This window comes from Typopeltis vanoorti, chromosome 2 (genome assembly GCF_054136105.1).
Source record: "Typopeltis vanoorti isolate ZY-2024b chromosome 2, IOZ_Tvanoo_1.0, whole genome shotgun sequence".
NCBI lineage: Eukaryota > Metazoa > Arthropoda > Arachnida > Uropygi > Thelyphonidae > Typopeltis > Typopeltis vanoorti.
Genome location: NC_143550.1, coordinates 178908322 through 178933933, shown reverse-complemented (window position 1 = coordinate 178933933; position 25612 = coordinate 178908322). Strand labels below are relative to the sequence as shown.

The window sequence follows — 25612 nt, the reverse complement described above, 5'->3', positions numbered from 1 at the left end:
CCACTACTGACCGAACATGACTTTGGGATGCTACAAAGGATAATATGTGAAACCACCATTTGTCGGCTGACATGTTGAATATTGACTGGAACATGAATATGCACAACATTCAGAACTGAGGCTCACAACATGGGCATCCATGGTAGGATCCCAATATACAAGCCCTGCATTACCTGAACCAGCATGCAGCATTTTCTTCAGTGGTGCAAAGAGCATGTACAGTCAGATGTGGAAGCATGAAAAGCTGTGTTATGGAGCAACAATTATGCCACACCCTCTACTAAGCAGATGGATGGGTGTGGCAGTTACCCAGTGAATGTCTCATACCAGAGTGCATAATCCCAACTATGAAATTCAGAGGTGGTGGTGGTATGATAATATAGTCCTGTTTTTCCTGGTTTGGCCTCATATCTCTGTTTGTGGTGCCACAAACATCGAACTCCAAGAGGTATCTGAACATTCTGGACAATACTATGTAATGTTTCTTACTTTACAGAACTGAACGTTGTCTCTTTCAGCAAGACAGTGCACCTTTGTCATAAGACTGCTGCAACTGCATGGTTTGTGGACATGAATGTCACCACACTTTCCTGTCTCCCCCCCCATCAACAATCCAGGACCTCATTACATGCTACAGGAAGAATGGTGCAAAATTTCCATTGTTTGCTATCATACACTTCTGGAAAGTATTCCACTTAGGATTGTTGCAATCACTGCGGTGAAAGGGCTGCATCTTATTAAGGCAGGTATCGTGGCTGTTTGTTCTTCACACTGTGGTGTCTGTTGACTTTCCAAGCAGGGTATATATTTGTTTTTAATATGATATTAATTTTTATCCTCTTTAAAACTAAGTGATGATCACTTCTACTTTCAGATCCCCTGTATGCTGCTCTTTTCTTAATTGTTGTTAAGATATCACTGTCTGTGGTGATATCAGTGATGATATAGTCAATAAAACTTTTTTTTTCTTTTCTTGTGTCTTCTTCAAAATCATTGATTTTGTTTTAGTTAATAAAAGGAAAAAAAAAACATTTTTCTTAAAGGTCTCATCACAGCTGGAACTGTGGGCAGAAGAATTGCAGCATGGTGATATGCCTCATGATATACAGCAAGCTGAACAAATGCTACAAATTCATAGCGAGAGTGTTACTCACATGCAGCAGGCTACATATGAAGTATTACAAAGAGGGCAGGAGTTATGTCAGGTAACTCTCTCCTCATAAAAGTGTATTAATATACCAGAATTGGGAATCCATTTTCAGGACTTAAATATCTTTACATAGAACAAACTGCATATTAATAGTTGATTTTGTGTAATTTCAGTATTGTAAATATTCTTGTAATGAACCTATAATGAAGTTACTTTAAACTTACTAATTCTGTTTGTGACCCATTTTCCATCTTCGCTCCTGATTATTATGTATTACTCTTCTGTATAATAAGTAGATATGTGTGTTCAATTTTGAGACTTTTCTTAAAGAACATTTAAATTAAAAATCTGTATGATGGTAGATGAATCAGCAATGCTTGAGAAATTGTCAAGGATGTCTGAAAAGCTATATCTGACTGCATTCCTAGAGCTGGCTGAATAAATTACATGAGAGTTTAATTGATTAATAAGACATTAAATAGAGCTAAATAAAAAAAAAATGTTGTAGATCTAATACAAGAAGAAAGGTGATGACCAGTCTCAGTAGCAGTATATAGACTAGGAGAGTGACAGATGAGGACTGTTAAATCAAATTGTGAAAGGTGGTTAACCTTACAGGCAAATAGAAACCAGAGAGGGTTTATTTTTTTTTAATTTATTATTATTTATATATTTTTTTGGCAATTCGTGTAAAGAATGACCATGGAAGAATAACTTTAGAAAAGAATCAGATGTTTTACAAATAGCAAAGCTGTTAAGTGATGGCTTTACTAATGTATGTTATATACATCCAATTATACCCATTACTTGTCAGGGTGTTTTGTGGAATTGGATGGAAGTGGATGAGTTTGAGATTTCAAAAGCTGAATTCGAATGTACCAGTGGGATTGAATAGGATATTACAAGAGAATTAGTAGTTCCTTTAACTAGGTTGTATGAGTCTTGATACAAGTGCACTTCCTAATGATTGATAGGATACTAAAATAATTTCATTATACAAAGATGGACTTTGGCCTAACGCAGCAAATTATAGACCAGTCAGTATGTCTGGAGTGGACATTACATTGTTGGAGAAGCTAATTAAGATTCACATCCAGAGGTAATTAGATAGCACCTTGATTTTCTATAGTTGACAGCATAGCTTTGTTAAAGGTTGGTTTTACTGTAGCAGTTTTCTCGTATTTTATAATAGCCTTTGCAGAATTGGAAAATGGGAATAGATATACTGCATATTTGAATTTTACCAGGGCATTTGACAGGATTTCATGGGAGGTTGTTGTACTTACTTGGAGGATGGTTTCTCAAGATAAGCTTGTGCATGGGAAATATCACTTAGTGTTGTAGGTGGTGATTACTCTTCATTGAATAAATCACATTTTACGCACTTCTTGCTTTGTTTTATTGACTAATGTTATATAGGTGAAGTCTAAACCGAGTCACTTATCTCATATGCAAGTTTGTTATCTTGTAATCTGGAGTTCTTTGTACAAAACTGATCATGCAGAAATGATACTGAGAACGATTAGGGAAAATATTCAGTCGTTTACTGATGATGCTATACTAGGCAGAGCAATAGACATAATACATGATGCAGCCATGTCTTGACACACACAGATTTCGTCATCTTGGTTTCTTGCAGTGAGAGGGTAGTGGAGAGAATCCACTACCAGAGACAAATGACCAAGCTGGTGTCAGGTTTGTGGAATGCTTCCAGTGAGGACAGATTGAAGATCTGTGAATTGTAGTCCAGATGACAGGCAGAAAAGAGGAGACGTGACAGACACTTATAAGCTAGTAAAGGAGTTCCATATGAGACTGACACAAAAAGAAACTTTTCAATACGTGACGAGTAGACAGAGAAAGCTTGGGGATCACCCCTGTACATTGTGTAAGAGTGTGGTTAGTAAGGGTGTGTGGACTAAATTTTTTAGTTGGAGACTGGCAAATGACCAGAATGGATTACCAGGATGCCCTGATAGTGAATAAGTTTGAGAAGATGGATATTGTGCGAATAATGGTTAGTGGGGGTCTCCTCTGATGAGTCTTTTGACTATGTAGATGCCTGTATAATAATATTAAATTACTAGTTATAATTATAAATAATAATATAATTATCTTTAGCATTGTAAGATGGTTCCTACATAAGACATTTATATAATAATAATAATTATTATTATTATTAAGAGAGTCCTCCAGGGAGTCAGGGACTCATCGAGGAGGCCATATGCTATACACGCTAGCTATCATACTTATGCTTGAATTCATTCACATTACTTGCACTCACGACATCCATTCCAATCATGCATCACCCTATGAGAGAAAAATCTAACCCTCACCTCCTTTTTAGTGGCATTCATTCTCAGCTTCCAAGGATGCCCTCTTGTCCTTTCCCCACCCTCCATAAATTGAAAAATCCCATCAACTGAAATTCTGTATGACCCTTTCAGATATTTGTAAGTCTCAATCATATCATCCCTCCCTCCTGTTTGCTTTGCTAGCGTCTGCAGTCTACAAATTCTCAATCTGTCTTCATAATCAGCATTCCACAATCTTGATATTATTTTTAACACTCTCCTTTGCACTCTCTCCACTATATCAGAATCACAATTAAAACCAGACCTGCATACAATAGTCCAAGTGAGATCTTATGAAGGCCTTGTAAAGAGGCAAAATGACATCCTTATCTTTACATGTGCATGTTCGTTTCAGCATTGCAGTTATCTTTTGAGTTGTATTTGCAATCTTCGCTACATGTTCCCTGAACTTCAACATCCTGTCTACTAACGCTCCAAGATCCCTAGCCTCATCAGTTTCTTCCAGCATAATCCCACCAATATAATACGACATTGGATTTTTAATCATGCAATAGTGAATGACTTTACATTTACTGACATTGAACTGATATCCATTTTCTCATCCACAATTCCAGCCTATTCAAATCATTCCTCAACTACTGCATATCAGCAGCATTCCTGATTTCCCTACCTACCTTTGCATCATTACCAAATAGTTGTATGTCACTTGTCAAATCCTTCCCAGTATCATTAATGTACAGATTGAATAACAGTGGACCAAGCACCGATCCTTGTGGTACACCACTGGTTACCTTAAATCTTGCAGATTCATATCCCCACTATACCACTTTTTGATATCTGATCTGTCAGTCAGCCATCCTCTTATCCATGCTAATATTCTATAATTCAAACCCATATTCTCCAATTTATGCAACAGTCTACCATGCTGTATTTTTGTCAAAAGCCTTAGCAAAATACAAAAGTATCATGGAGTACCCATTCTCCTTGTCTAGTTCAATGGTAACATTATTAAAGAATGTGAGCAAGTTACTAAAACATGACCTTCCCTCAGTGAATCCATGTTGTTCATTGCAAAGTAGAGATTCACTGTCAACCCATTTTTGAATGTGAGTCCTAACCAGTTTTTCCAAAATCTTCACCACCACCACTCCTGAGATACTAATTGGTGTATAGTTGGATACATCGGTCTTTGCACCACCCTTGTGCAATAGAATTACCATACACTCTTTCTATTGCTGTGGAATCTTCCCTTTTCTGAGACTTATTTTAAACAGCCTGGTCAAAGGAATGGCCAGTTCAGCTGAACACTCTTTTAGCACCCGTGATGATATCCCATCAGCCCACATTACTAAATTCTTATTCAGTTTATGCAACAGCTCTAATACCTCGGCCTCACACACCTGCGTTTCTTCATCTAGTGAAGAGGTAACAGTGAGCTCAATGTTGTGTTCATCAGGTTGATAGCTTTTAACAAAACGGGCACTCATTAACTGAACAACCTCTTCTGCATCTGTAACCCTCATGCCATCTTGATGTATAAGAGTTATTCTTCCATATTCATTATTTCTTTTACTTGCAGCATATCGATAGAATTCTTGTGGATTGTCTTTAGCACACAGGGCCAGTTTCTTTTCATACTCAGACTTTGTTTTACGTACAACAGTTGTGACTATTCTAGCCTGCTGCTTATAACGTTCATAATGAACGTCATCCTTATGCAAATGGTATTCCTTCCACATCGTCCTCTTCTTTGAATCTCTTGCTTAATAAGATTACACATCCATTTGACTCCTACCCTATTATTAAAAGCTTCCCATTCACTGTCGATATTCTTTCCATCCAGCAATTGATCCCATTCCACTAAACTTAGTATACTCCTCAGTTGGTCATAATATCCTGTTTTGTAGTTCAGCATATAATTTTTTCTGAATGGAACATTCATAAACTTAGTCACTTCCCAAGTGAGTATCACGTGATCGCTGTCACCAACTGGAGGCAGAATGGTTAAGTCTTTAACTGAAACGCCCTCTGACACTGTAATCAAATCTAACACTCTTTGACCTCAAGTTCCTTCTGTCACATGCTGGGTGAGGAAGTTGTCCCGCAACAGCTCAATAAATTCATTTTCATTCTTCTCATGAGATTCTACTGCTACCCAATCAATATTTGTATAATTAAAGTCTCCTGTTATGATTACTCTTTATTATTACTTATATACGATTACTCATTATAATCTATAGACGTTGGTATGAATTATATGAATTACTTGAGTGTGTTGAAATCTTACGGTGGATATGTAAGAAGTTTTTTCACTTGGTATAAAGTAAATTATGCTTGCTAAGATTTATCCTTTATCCAAGCAAATAAAGTGGGTGAAGTCTCTTCACAACTAGGCTACTAGTATATAGAAGCTGATAATTTCACATCAATTGCCTTATTATCCCAGAATGCATAGCATGCATGCATGCATGCATTTTGAGAGGGTCATATTCAGACCAGTCCACTTTTAGCCTTTATTGAGGTCTCATCAGTAGGAGTCAGACCTAAGACTGATCCAAGGATGAAGTCCTTGTTCTCTCTTATCCAGTCATATACTGGAAAAATATCGATAGTATCTACTTTATAAAATTTAAAACTTGATGAAAAGTACACATATTTCATACTGAAAATATGTGAATTCTGTGTGCTGCTTTCGTTAAAACAAAAGAACCATATATCTCTTTCAAAAGTGGATAAAGGAAAAGCTAGTGGTAATAAATAAGGCCGACTATGAGTGGAAGATAAATTGTCATTTACATGATACTCCACCTATTAAGATATTAGTTATAATCCTACTAAAATAGATTAAACAACAATTAAATACGCTCATTGATGAAGTTAGCTGGGATCAAAATACTTTGTACAAATTAAGCACTCATTTTGGAAAGACTCCTTGTTTATATGGTTTACTGAAAATAGATAAACAAGGTTGTCCACTAGGACCCATTTTGAATTGTTCTGACTCTCCCACATATAGAGCTGCAAATTTCCTTTATGTCTATTAACTGCTCATACTAGACAATCCAGATCAGTCACTAAGAATTCCACACATTTTCTTGAAATAATCAAGGATATTCAAATATAAGCATCCTGTATGTTAGTCAGTTTTGGCATTGTTTCTCTCTTTACCAAAATTCTGTTATCTGATGCTGTTATTTACTATATGAATGATTTCCCTCCTGATGTGAAGATTTTTGAATTTATTATATAATCAGGATATTTCAGCTGTAAAAATAAGATCTATAAACAGATCAAAGTTAGAGTCATGGGCAACTCTCTGTATCTACCCTTAGAGAACTCATTTTTCTTTGTACCATCTGGAAGAGACCTTGTTTTCATCTATCCATTTCCAATCCTCTGTTCGGTTTTGTTATGTTGGTGATGTTTTTGCTGTTGGCTTCATTTTGAAAATGAATTTACCTCCTTCCTAGGTTCACCCACACATTCTCCATAAAAAAAAGAAAATGCTGGTAGTTGAACCATTCTTGGACATCCTTCTTACTTGCACAGCCTCTGGTACTTTTTCAGCCAGTTTTTATTGGAAACCTATCTTTACTGGCAGATGCATTCATCAAAAGTCTGCTCATCACACCTCCCAATTGTCAATTCATTCATTAATGGAATGCATAATGTTTGCTCCTCTTCCTCAGGCTTACAACAAGAATTTCTTACTTCTTCTTCTTCTTGTTAGCCATTTTCTGTCCACTGCTGGATGAAGACCTCCTTCAGTTTTTTCCACCTTTCTGTGTTCTTGGCAATGGTTGACCAATTTTTTCCAACAAAATTTGACAATTCTTCACTCCATCTTCTTTTAGGACATCCTTGACTTCATTTCCCTTCTTTTGGAATCCAGTTCATTAATATGGTGGTCCATTGCTCATCTTCTCTTCTGGATAGATGTCTGGCCTATTTTCATTTTAGTCGCTTGTGGTGATGAATGTTGTCAGTGATATGAGTATGGCTTCTTATCTTTTAATGTGATGCCTAGCATAAACCTCTCCATTTTTCTTTGAGTTGTTGCTAGTTTATTTGCCAGTGCTTTTGTTAGAGACCAAGCTTTTTCACAACCATATGTGATGAATGGAAGTATATACTGGTTAAATGTCTTCCTTTTTAAACAGAGTGGGACATCATTGTCTTGAAAATACTTTTCAGTTTTCTGAATGCACCCCAGGCAAGTTGAACTCTCTTATTTATTTCCTTTTGGAGTTCACAGTTTAGATCAATGAGATGACCTAAGTATGTATATGAAGAGAGAGAGACTTTCCAAGAAATTGTTTTCTATTATTATGTTTTTTGGTGTCAACATTAAATGGTTGCAATTGTCATCAAATCCAACAAATGATTGACTCCTATGTTCCAACAATAGGAGTCAGTAAGGGTTCTTTGACAGTCTGCAAGGTTAAAATTCTTATGTTTCTGGTATCTCTGAACCTGTTGGTAGAATTTTGAAGTTTCACTTTAATCCCACGTATTTTCCTATTAATAAAATTTCTCATGTGTTACCATTTTCAAAAGAAAAATTGTTGCCTCTAGTTGTGTTTACCAGCTTCTTTGTGGATATAATTTGACACACTTTGGGCAGACTGGCCATTCTGTAGAAAAAAATAATTATCGAACTACATTCGATATGTGAAACTTCAAAAGTCTGCTCTGGGCAATGACTATATTCCTATATTACAATACTCTTTATATTGGATAGTTCCTATCTTCACTTCTTCTGATGTTAGGTTTATTCTTCTTCTGGATGTTAAGTTGGAGCTCTTTCCAGTAGCTTACTTTTCACTGTTTGCACTAGTTCCCTGGCAAAAACAGCATGGGTCTTGGTTAACTGGGCGACACCCCAGCTGGCATGAAATCTCATTATGCCATACCATCATATGCATTTGTGGTTTAAGCCAATAGAGAGTACAATTTGTTGGTCTAAGTCCCAAATTGCCAGTCCATCCTCATTCCTTCAGTACCTAATAGATACCAGGGCAGGTTAGAATGGGACATTAGGTCAGAAGTCCCAGTTGGTTCTCTACATTCTTCAAAGGTGATGTGGAGGTCTCCTTCTAGTTATTTGGTTTTGACCTTTAAGTGACCTCTGCTGATTCTGTAATTCTAAAAACAGTCTTTCTGACTTGTAGTGACTGTTATATTGCACATAGGTCTTTTCTTTTTTTCCATCTAATTCTGTGTGAAGGATGTCCAGAGCATGTTCTGCTAGATTCAGCTTGTTATAATAATGGTGCTGAATATATTTCTTATATTCTCCAAGGCAGATTTCAAAAGATTTCTTGTCTGTCTGCAGCAAACCATAGTATGTGCATCATACACACACACACACACACACACACACACACAGAATGGGTTTAGTTTTGCTTGTGTATTATGAAAGGGGGGAGGGGGGGTTGGCAGTGGAATTCATTATCATATATTTTTTGGGGATTATAACTATTTGCTAAAAAATTGTGCCAAAGGTACTTGAATTCAGTGGTAAGTGCATTATTATTATTATTAGAGAAGAAATATTCGGAAATACTATCACTGCCTCCTGTCTAGATCATATAAACATCCAAGCACCACCAAACAGTTACACTGCATCAGTCATAAAGTGCAAAGTAGCAGACCATTACTTCACCGCTCTAAACCTGCACACAAAGACAATATCCATGCAATGTCCCACAGAAGAAAAGCGACATAAAATAATATTAGACGAAGAAATAGTCAACCATCATGAAATAAGAAAAACAGACTGGGAACACCTGGCATCAGATTCAGCAGATATCTTATACAACAACATTAAACTCACACTGGAGGAAATATATAAGAAAGCTGCAAAGAAAGTCAGAATTCGTTCAAAAACAACACAAAATCCTTGGATAACATAAAACCTAATCCTAGAAATACACAAAAAGGAGACGCTTTATGGAAAGAATTAAAGCAATATCCAAATAACACAGCTTTAAAAAACTGAATATAAGATAACAAGGAATCGCCTTACAACACAAATCAGAAATGCAAAAAGGAGCTATTACAGAGACAAACTAACTTCTGCACAAAACAACATGAAACAGACCTTGCATCTGATCAGTGAGATGCTAGATTGTGTTCCCCACACCACTGCCTTCGAAACCATAAAACACAGCTTCACGAAAGACTCAAACCTATCCAACAACTAGCAGATGACTTTAACCAATACTTTGCAGACTCCATCCAAGAACTGCACAGAAATATTCCCCCAATCACAAAACGTGACCCTCCACTTGGACCACAATCAAAACAGACATTATGGTTCCCAACCATAAAAGAAGCAGAACTTCTCTCTGCAATACATGAAATCAAACCAAACAAAGGCCCAGGAATTGATGGTATAAGACCTAAGGATATCAAGCAACATGCAACTAGCTTAAGTCCTATCCTACTAAAATTAATAAATAAAATATTTAAAACAAGACAGATACCAAGTATGCTAAAGACCACCATAATCATACCCATATACAAACATGGAAAAAGAAATTTAATCAGCAATTACAGACCCATAGCAACATTACCAATTATCAATCAAATTATGGAGCGGATCATACTGAAGAAACTCATAGCATACACAGAGACCTTTCATATTATCCCCAAAACACAATATTGTTTTCAGAAAAATAAGGGACCAACATCTCTCTTGGAAGACTTTACAGACGTAATTAATACCGCCTTAGACAAAAACAGAATTGCCATGGTAGTCTCTATTGATCTAACTAAAGCATTCGATACACTCACATATCAAACCTTGTTAGAAAAGCTGAAGCATGTTGGAATAGACGGGCCTCTGCACAGGTGGTTTACAAAAAACTACCTTCAAAATAGAAAGCATATCTCACTTATCGCGTCAAACCAAAGCAGAGAGCTACTAGTAACCTGTGGAGTACCACAAGGAGCTGTACTCTCCCCAACTCTATTCAACATTTACATGCACAATATTAATCAGCTACCTCTCAAAGGTAAGATATTCCAATATGCAGACGATACAGCTATAATATCCATCCATAATAACGCAAGCATAGCCCAAACAAATATGCAACATGACATAAATTTGATCACAGACTGTCTCACGAAAAACTCCATACACCTAAACTCATCAGAAATCCACTGACTCGACCAGTTGATAACAAATATATAACCATCCAACATCCACTTTCCAAGATAAAAAACACACAGAACAGCAAAACCACTACAACCACTCAGGTCGAAACAATGCGATACCTTGGAATTTACTTCGATGCAGATATGAACTGGAATAGCCACATAAACCATTTACACAACAAACTCCGAACAATAACTGGCAAACTCTACAGGTTAAAAGACATAGTTCCCACACGCCTAAAAACACTAATATACAAAGCACTATGCCAAAATATACTAAGATACGCTATAACAATGTATGCTTTCTGTGCACCCTACAAACTAAATAGATTAATGTCTCTATACAGAATGATAAAACTGATCTTTTGGGAACAAAGAGACAATAACGACTTTATATACACTGCAATGTCAGAACACAAAATACTGATAGCAAAACATTTATGTCACTATGCAGCTTTGCTAAAACATTATTTCTATGCCTACTACAGGACAGTCAGAAATACATACCATATAACAAGACCTCAGACAACTAATTATATCACATATAAATACAATAATCACTACGGAAAGGCCACACGAAACTTCTACATCCCAGACATGATAAATAAATTACCTTTTGAATACAGAAATCTTACAAACTACAATAGCCTGAAAAGAGCTCTAAGGACATACTATGAACAAGAAGCACGCACCCAAAATACCATACAAACGCAATGAAACACAATATATTCATTCAGGTTTCGAGTTCAGCGACGCATCAAGACATTCCAAGTTGTCGTGTGTGCATGCATGCATGTGTGTGTGCAAATTTCTCAGTCAACGGCTGCAGTGGAAATCAAGCCAATTAAACATAGATTTGATTTCATAGTTTCCCAACACAGCAAATAAACCAATAAATAATAACTGGTGTCATCCTCAGATAAGCTCACAAATAAGCTTCAAGGATGAAAGCCGAGAAAATGCATCTCATCCAAGATAAATAAAAAAATAAATAAATAAAATAAATCTATCATATGTAATGAAATGCATGTAATGTATGTATCATATGTTATAAATTATTATAATTATTATTGCGAAAAAAAAGTATTATTATTATTATTATTATCAGAATGCATGAATGTATCAAATGTAAAGAAGTGTATGTAATGTTGTATCATACGTAAACAAGTGTAAGTAATGTTGTTTCATATATAAACAAATGTATGTAATGTTGTATCAAACGTAATCAAAACTATGTAATGTATGTATCATATGTAATAAATTAATATTATTATTTTTAAAAAAATTATACAGCAAAAAGTGCCTTAGAAGATAGAAATATAGGATCTGACAATTGTTGGTGTCTTGACAGGTAACAGATTGAGAGGAAAATTATAGATAGGACGTTAGTCATGGTGTAAATTTTTCATGTAGTACTATCATATCCTACACCCCTTGAGAGTACATGTCAGGAATTTGATGATGATGATGATTATACAGGTATCTCCATGGAGTGAGAAGACTCATCATGGGAGATCCATTTATTCACACACACTAGCCATCATTCACACATACTTCTCCTTGAACTGATTCACTGATGAAGCACCCACAACCACATCTGGCACTCATTCCACCCATTCACCATCCTCCAAACAGAAAACCTAGTCCTAACACATCTTCCACTGGTGATCCGTTGTTATCTCCTTCTTGCCATGTACTAAAAAAAGTCTTCATTATCAATCCTATAAAACTCTTTTAATAATTTAAATGCTTCTATCATATCTCCTCTTTTTTTCTATCAGTTAATTTCTGAAACTTACAGATTTTCAATCTGTTCTCATAATGAGCATTCCACAGAACTACCACAATCTTTGTCACTTGCCTCTGGATCCTCTCCACAACGTTTTCATCACTAGGGAATCCAGGAGCCCAGATCTGTGTGCAGTAGTCCAAGTGTGACCTTATTTTAGCCTTATATAGGGAATAATACAATAACCTCTCTATACCTGCTTGTTAGTGTGTTGTTCTTCAACAACCGTGTAATCTGATATGTTTTGGTTGCCATCACAATATTCCCTCTAAACTTTAACTCTTTGTCCAATCACACCCAAGTCTCATGGGCTTCAGTGTCTTGCACTTCAGTTCCATCAGTATAGTACACAGCTTCTGATCTCTTTCCAAAGTGCATCACCTTGCACTTGGTGACATTAAACTAGTAACCATTTATCTTTGCCCATACTGCTATTCTATTTAAGTCTTCCTGCAGGATCTGTGCATATCTTCATTTACCATTGCTCTTTCCAGTTTAGCATTGTCAGCAAACAACTGAATATTTTCTGTCAAATAATTTTCTATATTGTTGATATACAAAATAAACAACAGCTGAGTCCCGTGGTACATAACTGGCCACTTGCTTTCTCCTGGACTCAACTCCTCCATAAAGCATTCTTTCATATCTGTCCATCAGCCATCCTCTAATCCATATTACCAGATTCACATCCGTCTCAGTTTGCTCCAATTTATGGAATAGAGTTTTATGTGGAATCTTGTCAAATGTTTTTGCGAAGTCTGTCAATATCACTGAGCAGCCATTTCCCTTATCCAACTTCGTTATCACTTGATTATAAAAAAGTGAGCAAATTACTAAGGCAAAAGCCTTCACAAAACCATGTTGTCCCTTATAGAGTATCTATGTTCTTATCCACCCAGTTTTGAATTCTAGGATGATAGATATTTAAGTTGTGATTCAGTTACCACAATATGATATGGGTGAAACGAGCCAGGTATCATTTGGACAGAGATCTGGCTCTCTGTGATAGTGTTTTTAGGATATCATACTGTCGTTTAAGATGCCGTGATTGATTGATTGTGCAAATATTTTCCAATATCTGTAGGCTATCTTTAAATAAAAGAAGATAATAAACCATTTGAAGGGCATAATGAATGAGTCAGTGATGGTGTGGAGGAATGGAAACATGGTGTGCGAAGTGAGCTTGATGGAAGGAAGGCAAGAAGGATTTATATAAGGTGGATGGCTTGCATTTCATTGGATTGGGATTAGGAAAACTTTAGTAACCTAAGCAACACATGGTGTAAGGAAGGTTGTGGGATGAAGAGATTATTGCAGTTTTTGTATGCTAATGCCAGAAGTATTTGGAATAAGGGAAAAAAAGTTTTTGGCATTGATTAGCTCATCTTGGCCAAAAGTTATAGGGATTAGTGAGACTTGGTTTACTTAGGATTCTATTGCCATGGGAATAGAATGCATCATCATCAAATTCCTGCCATGTACCCTCAAGGGGTGTACAGGATATGACAGTACTACATGAAAAAATTACATCATTACTAACTTCCTATCTACAATTTTCCTCCAAATCAGTCTGTTACTTGTCAAGACTCCAACATTATCAGATCTTATATTTCTATCGTCTAAGGCACTTTGTACCGTATCAATCCACCTATATCTTGGTCTTCCTCTAGGTCGTTTTCCTGCCAACCTGGCAGAGAACACTTGTTTTGCTAATCTTTCCTCTCCCATTCTATTTAAGTGATCATACCACCTGAGATTAGCTCTGCTAATGCATTCCTGGATGCTGACAATGTCAAGTTCTTTCCTAATATCCTCATTTTTAATATGATATTGCCATTGATGCCATCTGTTCACGCCTCTAATCTTTCTCAGGACTCTCATATCTGCGGTCTCTAGTCTTTGGTCAAGTGTTTTACTTCTGACCCCATAAGTTAAAACTGGTTTGAACACTGTCTTGTATACAGCTAATTTAGTGTTCCGACTAATTTCTCTCTTATTCCATATGAATTTATTCAATTGACTTCCCACCATACCAGCTTTGCTGATTCTGTTGTCTATTTCTATATTTAATTTACCATCTTCAGTAAAAATCGTGCCTAAGTAGCTGAAATGTTTTACTTGTTCCACAAGTTCTCCATTCACAACACAGTTGACATTTTCAATGATTCTGCCTATTTTCATTGTCTTTGTCTTTTTATTGCTGACCTTCATACCATATCTATTACAACAGCTATTTAATAGTCAGAGAATCTTGCAGACTTGTAGCTGATTTATTTAGAAGTATAACATCATCCGCATAAAGCAAAGAGCTGACATTAACATCTCCAATGCCATATAGATAATGAATAACAGAGGAGATAATGTACATCCTTGTCTCACACCAGATTTAACATTAAACCATCTTCCTGTACTTCCTTCAATTCTAATTGCTGACTTACAACTCAAATAAAGACTAAGTATTGCTTGATATAATGCCCCATTGACACCATATAACTGCAGCGTATTGAATAGCTTCTCTCTTGGCACCTTGTCATATGCCTTTTCCAAATCGACAAAACTTAAATATAATGCAGATATAGTATTTTGAGAAGGAACAGAATTGGGGGAGAGGTTTTTCTTGTGATATCAGGAGAATTGAAATCAAAAAGAGAGTATAAGTACATCAGAAGGACAGGGATGCACAGGGCAGTTCATTTGAAGCTGTCTGGTGTGAAGTAGAAACCAACAGGACAAAATATATAATTACTTGCTGCTATAATCCAGAACGTTATGGCTCATCAACGGGATGACACGGTGGCATTGGTTACTGCTATTGAAGAAGCTGCAGAAGAAGTTGGCCTGAAAATAAATGCCGAGAAGACAAAATACCTTTTTATGAGTCGCCATACTGCTCAAGATCCAGAGGGAGCTGCACAGTTTGAGAGGGTGAAGGTATTTAGGTACTTGGGTTCTTTTGTGACTGAAGACAACAAAGTTGAGGCTGATGTCCAGAGTCGGGTAAATACTGCGAATGTGGCCTATTATCAGGTGTGCCCCCTTTTCGCCTCACGCTTGCTGTCTTTTGACTACAAAGGCAGGACTATACAAGACTTTGATCAGGCCTGTTCTCCTCTATGGTGCTGAAGCGTGGACTCTTACGATGAGACAAGCCGATCACCTGAGAGTATTTGAGAACAAGATACTACGACGTATCTATGGAGGGGTCATGGCAGACAGAGTCTGGAGGAGGCGGTCCAGTGCTGCCATACACACTTTATACAGCTCAGCAGACGTCTTGATGGAGCTGCGAGCCCGGCGTCTTCAGTGGCTGGGGCACCTGTACTGTATGGGCCCCGAAAGGACTGTGAGACAAGCATGGGAGGCCCGACCCCTATCAGGGAGGCCGCCAGGGAGACCGAGAAAGAGATGGGTGGATCAGGAGAAGGAAGACCTGCAGGCTGTCGGGCTGGAGACTAGAACGTGGCAGACAGTCGCAGAGGACCGTGCCCAGTGGCGACATGTGGTGCTTGAGGCCAAAAGTCCCCCCAGGCTGATAGTTCCTGGCTAATGTATAATGTAAATAATCCAGGGGGGTATAAGGGAGAATATAGATGACATGGATTGGCAAATTAGCACAATGAGTGTAGATTAAGGAATTATTATTATTATTCAGACCTCCATGCAGTCAAGAGACTCATCATGGGAGGTCCTTCTTAGGAAACACAGTCCATCATACCTCTCCTTCAACTCATTGACCATTCTTGCTCTCACCACTCTATCAGGCAATGCACTCCATGGTTCCACCACCCTCCATGCAAAGAAACCACTCCTCACCCACTTGCTCACAGCTTCCTTTCATAACTTCCAGGGATGATCCCTTGTCATCGCTCCTTCCCACTGCTCCACCAAGTGAAAGAACTCCCCAGTGTCCATCCTGTAACTTCCTCTCAGCAGTTTAAAAGTCTCAATCATATCACCTCTCCTTCTTCTATCCACCAAACTCTGCAGTCCACATTCTTTCAGCTGATCCTCATAATTAACATTGCACAGTTCTGAAACCATCTTTGTTATCTGCCTCTGCACTCTTTCCACAGTTAATTTATCCCCTTCAAATCTTGGGGACCAAACTTGAGAACAATAATCTAAGTGTGGTCTGATCAGGGTCTTGAACAACAGAATGATAACTCTTCTATCTCTGCAGGTCAGCCTCCTTCTCAGTATTGCAGCAATCCTCTGGGTTACCTTCACCACATTTGCGATATGCCTCCTAAATTTCAATTTTCTATCAATCACGAACCCCAGATCTCTTGTCTTCTCTACTTCCCCCAGTACAGCTCCTCCAATTGAGTATGCTCCCTTCGATGTATCCCAAACTTCAAGACTTTACATTTTGTTGCATTAAACCGATACCCCCATTCATTTTCCCATCTGTCTAGTTTATTCAAATCCTCTTGCAGGGCTGCCACATCTGTACTACTATTACTAATAACTCTTCAGCTTCACATCATCTGCAAACAACTGAGTATCCCCTTGCAATCTATTGACAATGTCATTGATAGAAAGGTTAAACAATACATGTCCCAGTACTGAGCCCTGTGGAACCTCACTTGTAACCTTCTGTTTCCTTGATATTGCCCCACAATACACAACTCTCTGATACCTATCAGACAGCCAATCCTGAATCCAGTTGACTAACTTGACATTTAAACCCATGTACTGTAACTTAAATATCAGCTTAACATGTGGCACCCTATCAAATGCCTTTGCAAAATCCAAAAAAAATGGCAGGGTATGCCTTTCTCTCATCAACTGCTCTTCTCACTTTATTATAAAAGGCAATCATATTACTTCAGCAAGAGCACCCAACTCTTGCTTAATTCTCTATAGTCCTCTTGTATTGGGACTATGTACCAATACTGTATATAGTCCCTCACTAATTTCTCCAAGACCTTAACAACTACTGGCGACACAGAAACTGGCCTATAATTAGACACTTCCAGTCTGCTACTGCCTTTATACAATGGCACTATCTTACCTTCCTTCCATTCCCTGGGTACCTTTCTTGTAGCCAGACTTTCATTGAAAAGCCAGATCAAAGGAGCTGCCAGTTCTTTAGCACATTCTCTCAAAAACCCGCAGAGAAATACCATCCAGTCCCACAGCTTTACTGATAACCAGAGTACTCAGTATTTGGAATACACTCTCCTCTTGTATCTCTAAACCTCGAGCCTGCCCTACCACTCTAGTATTAAAATCTTCTACTCCAGGATGAAACACTTCAATAAAGTGCTCATTGGACAACTCCATTATGTCCTCTGTGTCAGTCACTCTATTCCTATTTTTATCGCACAATGTCATTCTTCCACAATCATTTCTCCTCCTACTGGCCTCCTACTAGCTAAAAAATTCCTTAGGATTTTCTTTGGATCTTAGTGCCAATCTCTTCTCATATTCCAGTTTTGCCTTCCTCACCATACCAGTCACTCTCATATCCCAAGTCTTATATTCTTCATGCATCTGCTCTCCACCCTCTCTCCTTATATCTCTTTCATCATCATCTCATTTTCACCTGCAGTTCCTGTTTGATATTGTTTGTCATCCACTTTACACCAAATTGTCCACTTCTTCCCTCATGGAATACAGCTTACTATTGCTGCTAACAAATATTCCTTCACAATTTCCCAAGCACTAATGATATCCTGGCCTTCCAATTCCACCCTCCATGGAACTGCCTCAAGTTGATATCTAAGACTATACTCACCTTATAATTTCACATATGTTCCCTTTTCTATTCATCTTCCAAGTCAAAACCACAAGGTCACTCTCTCCAGCTGGTGGGAGAGATATCATCTCAGTTATTATCAACTCTTCTGATGCTATGACCATATCCGAAACTCTTGAACCTCTTGTTCTCTCTATTACATGTTGCCTAAGATATTTGGTCCTCAAGAATTCTAGAAATTCCATTTCCTTATTACTACACACATTTACCTCTTCCCGACTTATACTGCTGTATTTGAAATCTCCCATAACAATCGTTCTTCTTGCACTTGCCAAGCTCAACTGTCTAAACATCTCCTGCTTCCCATCCTCTGTACTCCTTGGCTTGTAGCAACATCTCACTAAATATCCTGTCTTGCTCACCTCTACCTCACACCATATGCTTTCAAAACCATTAATGTCACTACCTTCCAAAGCCTCTACTCTTAGAGGACAAGAATCATCACTTATCATAAGCAGTACTCCACCACCACATTTTCCTTTCCTATCCTGCCGAAAAATGCTGTACCCTGCTACTTCAATTCTTGTTATTATATCATCTTCGGACAACCATGTCTCAGTGATCCCAGTAATCTTTGCCAGGCTGATGCTTTCGGCACCACCAATTCTTCTCCCTTAATCCAAATACTCCTGGCATTAGTATAAAGCATAAAAATGTCACTGGTTCTATACTTATCATTATCTCCTCTAGACCCCACTGGACTCAGTGTTCCTTGATGTCGTCCCCCTTCCCACAAGAGGCCTGCCACCATTCATGAAAAGCTTGGTGAAGAACACATCAAGAAAAGCTTGGTGAAGAACATGCTGGATTCAGACCAAATAGAGGCTGTCAGGATCAGATCTTCACTTTATGACAAATAGTCGAGAAAGCATGGAAATATAACAAAGATCTGTATTTAAGTTTTGTCGATTTTGAAAAGGCATATGACAAGGTGCCAAAAGAGAAGCTATTCAATACGCTACAGTTATATGGTTTCAATGGGGCATTATATCAAGAAATACTTAGCCTTTATTTGAGTTGTAAGTCGGCAGTTAGAATTGAAGGAAGTACAGGAAGATGGTTTAATGTTAAATCTGGTGTGAGACAAGGATGTACATTATCCCCTCTGTTATTCATTATCTATATGGATCACATTATGAAGGAAAGTGGTAATAAACATGATATCAAAATTGGAGATGTTGATGTCAGCTCTTTGCTTTATGCGGATGATGTTATTCTTTTAAATAAATCTGCTACAAGTCTGCGAGATTCTCTGACTAAATTGAATAACTGTTGTAATAGATATGGTATGAAGGTCAGCAATAAAAATAGGCAGAATCATTGAAAATGTCAACTGTGTTGTGAATATAGAACCTGTGGAACAAGTAAAACATTTCAGCTACTTTGGCACGATTTTTAGTGAAGATGGTAAATTAAATATAGAAATAGACAATAGAATCAGCAAAGCTGGTATGGTGGGAAATCAATTGAATAAATTCATATGGAATAAAAGAGAAATTAGTCGGCATACTAAATTAGCTGTATAAAAGACAGAGTTCAAACCAGTTTTAACTTATGGATCTGAATGCTGGTCAGAAGTAAAACACTTGACCAAAGACTATAGACCGCAGATATGAGAGTGCTGAGAAAGATTATAGGCGTGAACAGATGGCATCGATGGCAATATCATATTAAAAATGAGGATATTAGGAAAGAACTTGACATTGTCAGCATCCAGGAATGCATTAGCAGAGCTAATCTCAGGTGGTATTGTCACTTAAACAGAATGGGCAAAGAAAGATTAGCAAAACAAGTGTTCTCTGCCAGGTTGGATGCAAAACGACCCAGAGAAAGACCAAGATATGGGTGGATTGATATGGTTCAAAGTGTCTGAGACGATAGAAATATAAGATCTGATAATGTTGAAGTCTTGACAAGTAACAGACTGATTTGGAGGAAAATTGTAGATAGGAAGTTACTAATAATGTAATTTTTTTCATGTAGTACTATCATATCCTTTACACCCCTTGAGGGTACAAGGCAGGAATTTGATGATGATGATAATTTTCACTGTGGTTAGTACGTGTGTTTCTTTTAATTAACATTCTTCTCAATTTCTCTCTCTGACTCTTTCCATTCTCTCCTTTGTCTATCATTCCCATAACTCTCTCTCACTCCTTCTCTGATTCGCCTTGCAATCATCTCTTCCATTCGCCACTATCATCTTTCATACTTCTCATCTGATTCCCGAGACATTCCACCTTCTCTTTCAACTTGTCTGTCTCTCTCTGCAAGTTAGTCACTCTTACTCACCATTCATACTCCCAATCAAGACCATCTCCGAAAACTTCTCAATCATTCAGTCTCCCATTCTTAATTTTTCGCTAGGTATTCTCACATATCACACTACTCATCTCTCGAGATTCTCCCACTCCTGACGCAATGAGGTCAGTTATCGTACCACTGAATTCTTCCCATTGCCTACATTTTACACATATATGCAACCTCCTGCCCCTTCTCTCACCTGCCACATATCCAGCTGCTAGGATGCATACATGCCACAAGCCCCGCATGCCACAAAATCCTTTATTATGTTTTGCAAAATAGAGTCCTTGAATGGGGGAGGGCTTGGTGACACGCCATTTGTAATTGGAGGTGCAGCTGCCACGATCATTAAGTTAGTGCTGAGGAACTACTACAACTAAATGCTAAATACCATGTTATACTCTCTGCTTATGCAATACTACAAGTATAAACTATATTTAACTATAATTAATAATGAAAACTTATCTTTTCTTCCGCCGCAGATGCTTACGACTCTGACCTCGCCTTCTTGGTAACCAAAAAATTACACAATATAACAACTAAACACCAAAAGCAGCACCATTAAAGAACACTTGTGTTATTGAGAGAAAAATGTAGGACAATTTGTGACAGGGAAGAGATGTTGATAATGCATGGGAGATGATCAAGGGATGTTTGAAGAAAGTAGTGTCAGACTGTGTACCCAGTCAGAAGAATAAATCAGGTAGGAGTTAGATGGATGAATAGTATCATTAAGTAAGAGTGGCAAACAAAGTTTTGGAAGGAATTGGAAGAAAAATGTGATCAGTATGCCCAAGAGCAAGTCACAGGCAAGGTAGATGACTTATATGGTAAGGAAGACCTAACCTAATTATGAGAGAAAGCTAGTTGATGATGCCAAAAGAAATCTTAAATAGTTCTTTTGCTAAGTAGCAAGTAAAAACAGGAATGACTATGGAAGGATGACTTCAATAGAAGCGCTGATGTGGGAAGGTAACAGAAAAAATCCAAATAGTTGAATTATGAAGTAATAATTTTGCAAGGTGTACCATCTTGGTGGTAGTATTGCAATGCTGGATGTGACATTGACTGATGGAAGAATAGCGGTTGAAGAAATGGAGCTGCTTAGAATATTGCAGTACCTGAATGTGAACACAGGTATGGGATTAGAAGGCTATGGAATGATACTTTATAAAATGCTACAGTTTTGTGAAGGGTATATCTTCCTTTGTAATTAGCTTACTTTTTATAATAAATTGATAGTGGAAATGATTACGTGGTGATACTGGTGTGCTTTGCAAGGTATAACAGGATTCCATAGAGGGTGGCTGATGTACTGATATCAGTGCTCAGTACTTGGTCCTCTGCTGTTTAATTTGTACATAAGTAATATGGGAAATATTCACTTGTTTGTGGATGATGCAAAAATGGGTTTGAGTGATGGTAAATAAAGGTGATGTAGAGATCTTGCAGCATGAGTTAAATAGACCAGCAGTATGGGCAGAAGTAAAATGTCAGCTTAATGCGGTCAAGTGTAAGGTGATACATTTTGGGACGAGCAGATCCCAAGTTGCGTACTATATAGATGAAACTGAGCTGCAAGAAACTACAGCTAGGGACTAGATGATCGTGAACAGGGAATTGAAGTTTAGAGGGCATATTGCAAAAGTAGCTAAAACAGCATGTCAGATTACATGATTGTTGAAGAACATACAAGCAGGGATAGAGAAGTTATTGTTCCTCTTTATAAGGTTTTAATAAGGCCACATCTGGACTACTGTGTGCAGTTCTGGTCACCTGGATTTCATAGAGATTGAAGAAGTAGTGGAGAAATTCAGAGACGGGTACCAAAAATTGTGGCAAGTCCATAGACCTGCTTACAATAGATTGAAGGCCAGTGAGCTCCAAAAACTAGCCTATAGGTGAATGTGAGGAGACATGATAGAAGCATATAATTTATTGAGGGGAATTTTATAGGATTGGCACTGGAGTCTTTTTCAGTACATGGCAGGAAGGGAGAGAATGACAGGTCACCCATAGAAATTGATTAAGAGAGTGGTTAGCAAGAATGTTAGGACCTAGACTTTTTGCTTCGAGGGTGACGAATTGGTGGAAAGTGTTGCCAGAGGTGGTTGTAGGTGCTTCATCAGTGGATGAGTTTAAGGAGGTGTATGATAGGTATTGTATAAATCAAAGTTTCTCAAACTTTTTCTACGATGGAACACTTCACAAATCCTGAAATTTTTTTGGAACACTTTGGTTATTTTGTAATGTATTAATTAATAATTAATTGGTAATTTAGCTAATTTTTATTATTAGTTAAGTTTAATTTAATTTAATTAATAATTAATTCAACATCAATTAAAATTTAATTTAATTGACTTAATTAAAGCATCAATAAACCATCGTTAAATTAATTTGTGCTGATTGTCATTGACATCCTATTCTGATCACCAAATATATTTATAATATTATTATAAGTACTTACGAGTGAATGCAGACTTTTTCTCCTGTGTGCTGGTAGTTTTTCCCTCCTTTTGTACGTCCTGGAGATCTTTATAGACTTGAGGTGGATGACTCACTATCTGTTCCGTCACAAACACCTTCAATAAGAGATTTCTTAATAACAAAATTAAACAAAGTGCCTTGTCTCTTATTCATATTAGAATTTAAATCTGTTCCTATTAATTTTAAAAAAAATCACGGCACTCCGGTTTCAGAATTACACACTGCAATACGAACTTGCGAAGAAAGTATTACTAGATCTGGGAACCAGATACAGATCTGAGAACGTTGTTCTTCAATTTCAGTGGAAATAGTTTCTTTATACTTCCTTGATGATTGGTCACTGACATTTACAACACAGATGTTATTTCGTTCAGTTTTGAGAACACACCGCTCATTGTTGTAATCGACTTGCAGGTAATTTTTTTATGATCGATCATAAACGGCGGTATTCTCTTTCCCTATTGTTGAAAGATTTCGATGTATGAAAATTAACGATAATTCATTCATGAATATTTCCATGTTTAAAAATATTCCGCTTGGTCACTGACATTTACTACACAGATGTCATTTCCTTCAGTTTTGAGAACAGAGGATATGCCACCATTGTTATAATCCACTTGCAGGCAATTTTTATGACCCGTCATAAACAGCGTTATTCCCTTTCCCAAATGTTGAAATGTTTCGATGTGTGAAAATTAACGATACACAGATGTTATTATGGGTTCTGGGTTTGAGCTTTTCGGTATATTCGCGAGTATTATTCTCCTCAGAATATTTCTATTATAAAATATTTCTTCATGAAAAATGCTTAGAAAACTAAAATGACAAATTCCAGAACTTCTCGTGGAACACCTATTCACCTTCCGTGGAACACAGTTTGAGAAACCCTGGTATAAATAATGGTTAATGTGTGAATAATGGATCTCTTGCAGTGAGTCTTCTGACTTCGTGGAGATACCTTTATTATAATAATAAATAAATGCACTAAAATATATCTATCTCTGGATGGTCAAATGGCAAACACACCATGTACATAGCACACCCAAACTACTGGTTTGAGCGTGCTATGTATGTGGATGCTCGTTTCTCTAAGTGTTCTATGTAGAAATTGGCTAATTGGATGGTGAGAAGGATAAACCCCTGCTATCCCATCTGGTTGTTTGTATATTTTTCTTTTCCATGTGAAATAACCTGAATAATTTGAATATGTCTGGGAGAAATTGGACTTGATCAAATCAAGGGTCTCAGTTAATGGCACACTAGTAAATGATGTAATATTAAAGCTAATCATGATATCTATGAACTATATTTTTTAGAGCATGGTTGTTATGTTTTTAAAGTAAACACATATTTTTACAAAGGAGGCAGAGTTACTTGGGGTGGGGAGAATGATTTTTCTAAGTATTCAGCAAGTTATATGCAGGGCTGTTTACGCTATTAACAATTTAGGCATAGGGCGAGGTCATCTGGTTCTAAATTTTTGGTGCTTAATTTCGGGACTAGCAGACCATACTTTGCGCATCCCTTCACATAGATGTGATGGATGTCATTAGATGGATAAAAACCAAAATGCTGCATAGAAGTCATTACAAATCTCAGAGACTGTATTTTGGAATCTGTATCAGATTTAAAACAGTCCGCAAACCTCAACAAAATGCAGCAGTATTAATTGACTTTAAGATCAATTAATACTTTTTTAATATCTCTCACTCACTCACACACACCCACACACACATAATAAATAGTTGAAATCATTAGCACTTCATTTATAAACAATGGCTATAGCAAAAGTACCATCAATAAAATCTTGAAAAAAACTACATTTAAAATGCAAATAATATAGATTACAGTAAAACCATAGCTATTCCATATATTATAGGGTTATCAGATAAAATAAATATAATTTCCCATCATTACAATCTTAATGCTGTTTTAAAATTACCTATAAATTAAAAAAAACCATATTCAGCTCTCCAAGGAGCCCCTTCTACTCCTTGGCCCATCTTGTGTTATATCAAATCCATTGCGCCTGTAACTTACCTTATATTGATGAAACTGGAAGCACAATTCTAATCCTTAAAAAAGAACAACACATTAAATTTAACAATTTTGATAAAACAGACCTCTCAGATCACTCTTAACCTATACCAAATTGATGGGAATAGTACATCTTCCTTACATCATACAAAAACCTGGTATAAACACAAATATAAGGAAATCTGTGAAATTTTGATCAACCATCACAATCTAAACAATGATGGTGACAATAAAATCCTAAGAATATGGATGGCACACATGCAGCCCTTATAACTTATTTTAATTCATTGTGAAGAATTTATGAAGACAAACACATGCGTGTTGGAGTAATTACTATTCTTTACATTTAATGCTGACCACTGTGTAACTTCTTTCAAGTTTTTCATGTTGCTACCAACCCTCACTTTAGGACTCTAAGCAGTAAGTTCAGCTCTGTTTGGCTACCATCAATGCTATTTTTGTTCTAATTTATTTATCTGGGAGTCATCTCTAGCTTAATTTATCTCTTAGTGATTTCTAACAAAATAAATAACAGGTCACTAGCTTTGATGTACTAAGTTTTTTTTTTTTTTTTAAATACTAGAGGTCAGTTCTGTAGCATTAATGGT

General features: G+C 37.1%; 1 protein-coding gene across 1 annotated transcript in view; it reads left to right on the top strand.

Annotated features, from left to right (window-relative positions):
- trio (trio Rho guanine nucleotide exchange factor) overlaps positions 1-25612 on the top strand; it is a 1056141-nt gene that overhangs the window by 335308 nt on the left and 695221 nt on the right. Inside the window, exon 17 of the mRNA XM_090403001.1 lies at positions 1044-1205. Coding sequence (XP_090259127.1) covers positions 1044-1205 — 162 coding nt within the window. The remainder of the gene's footprint in view (positions 1-1043; positions 1206-25612) is intronic.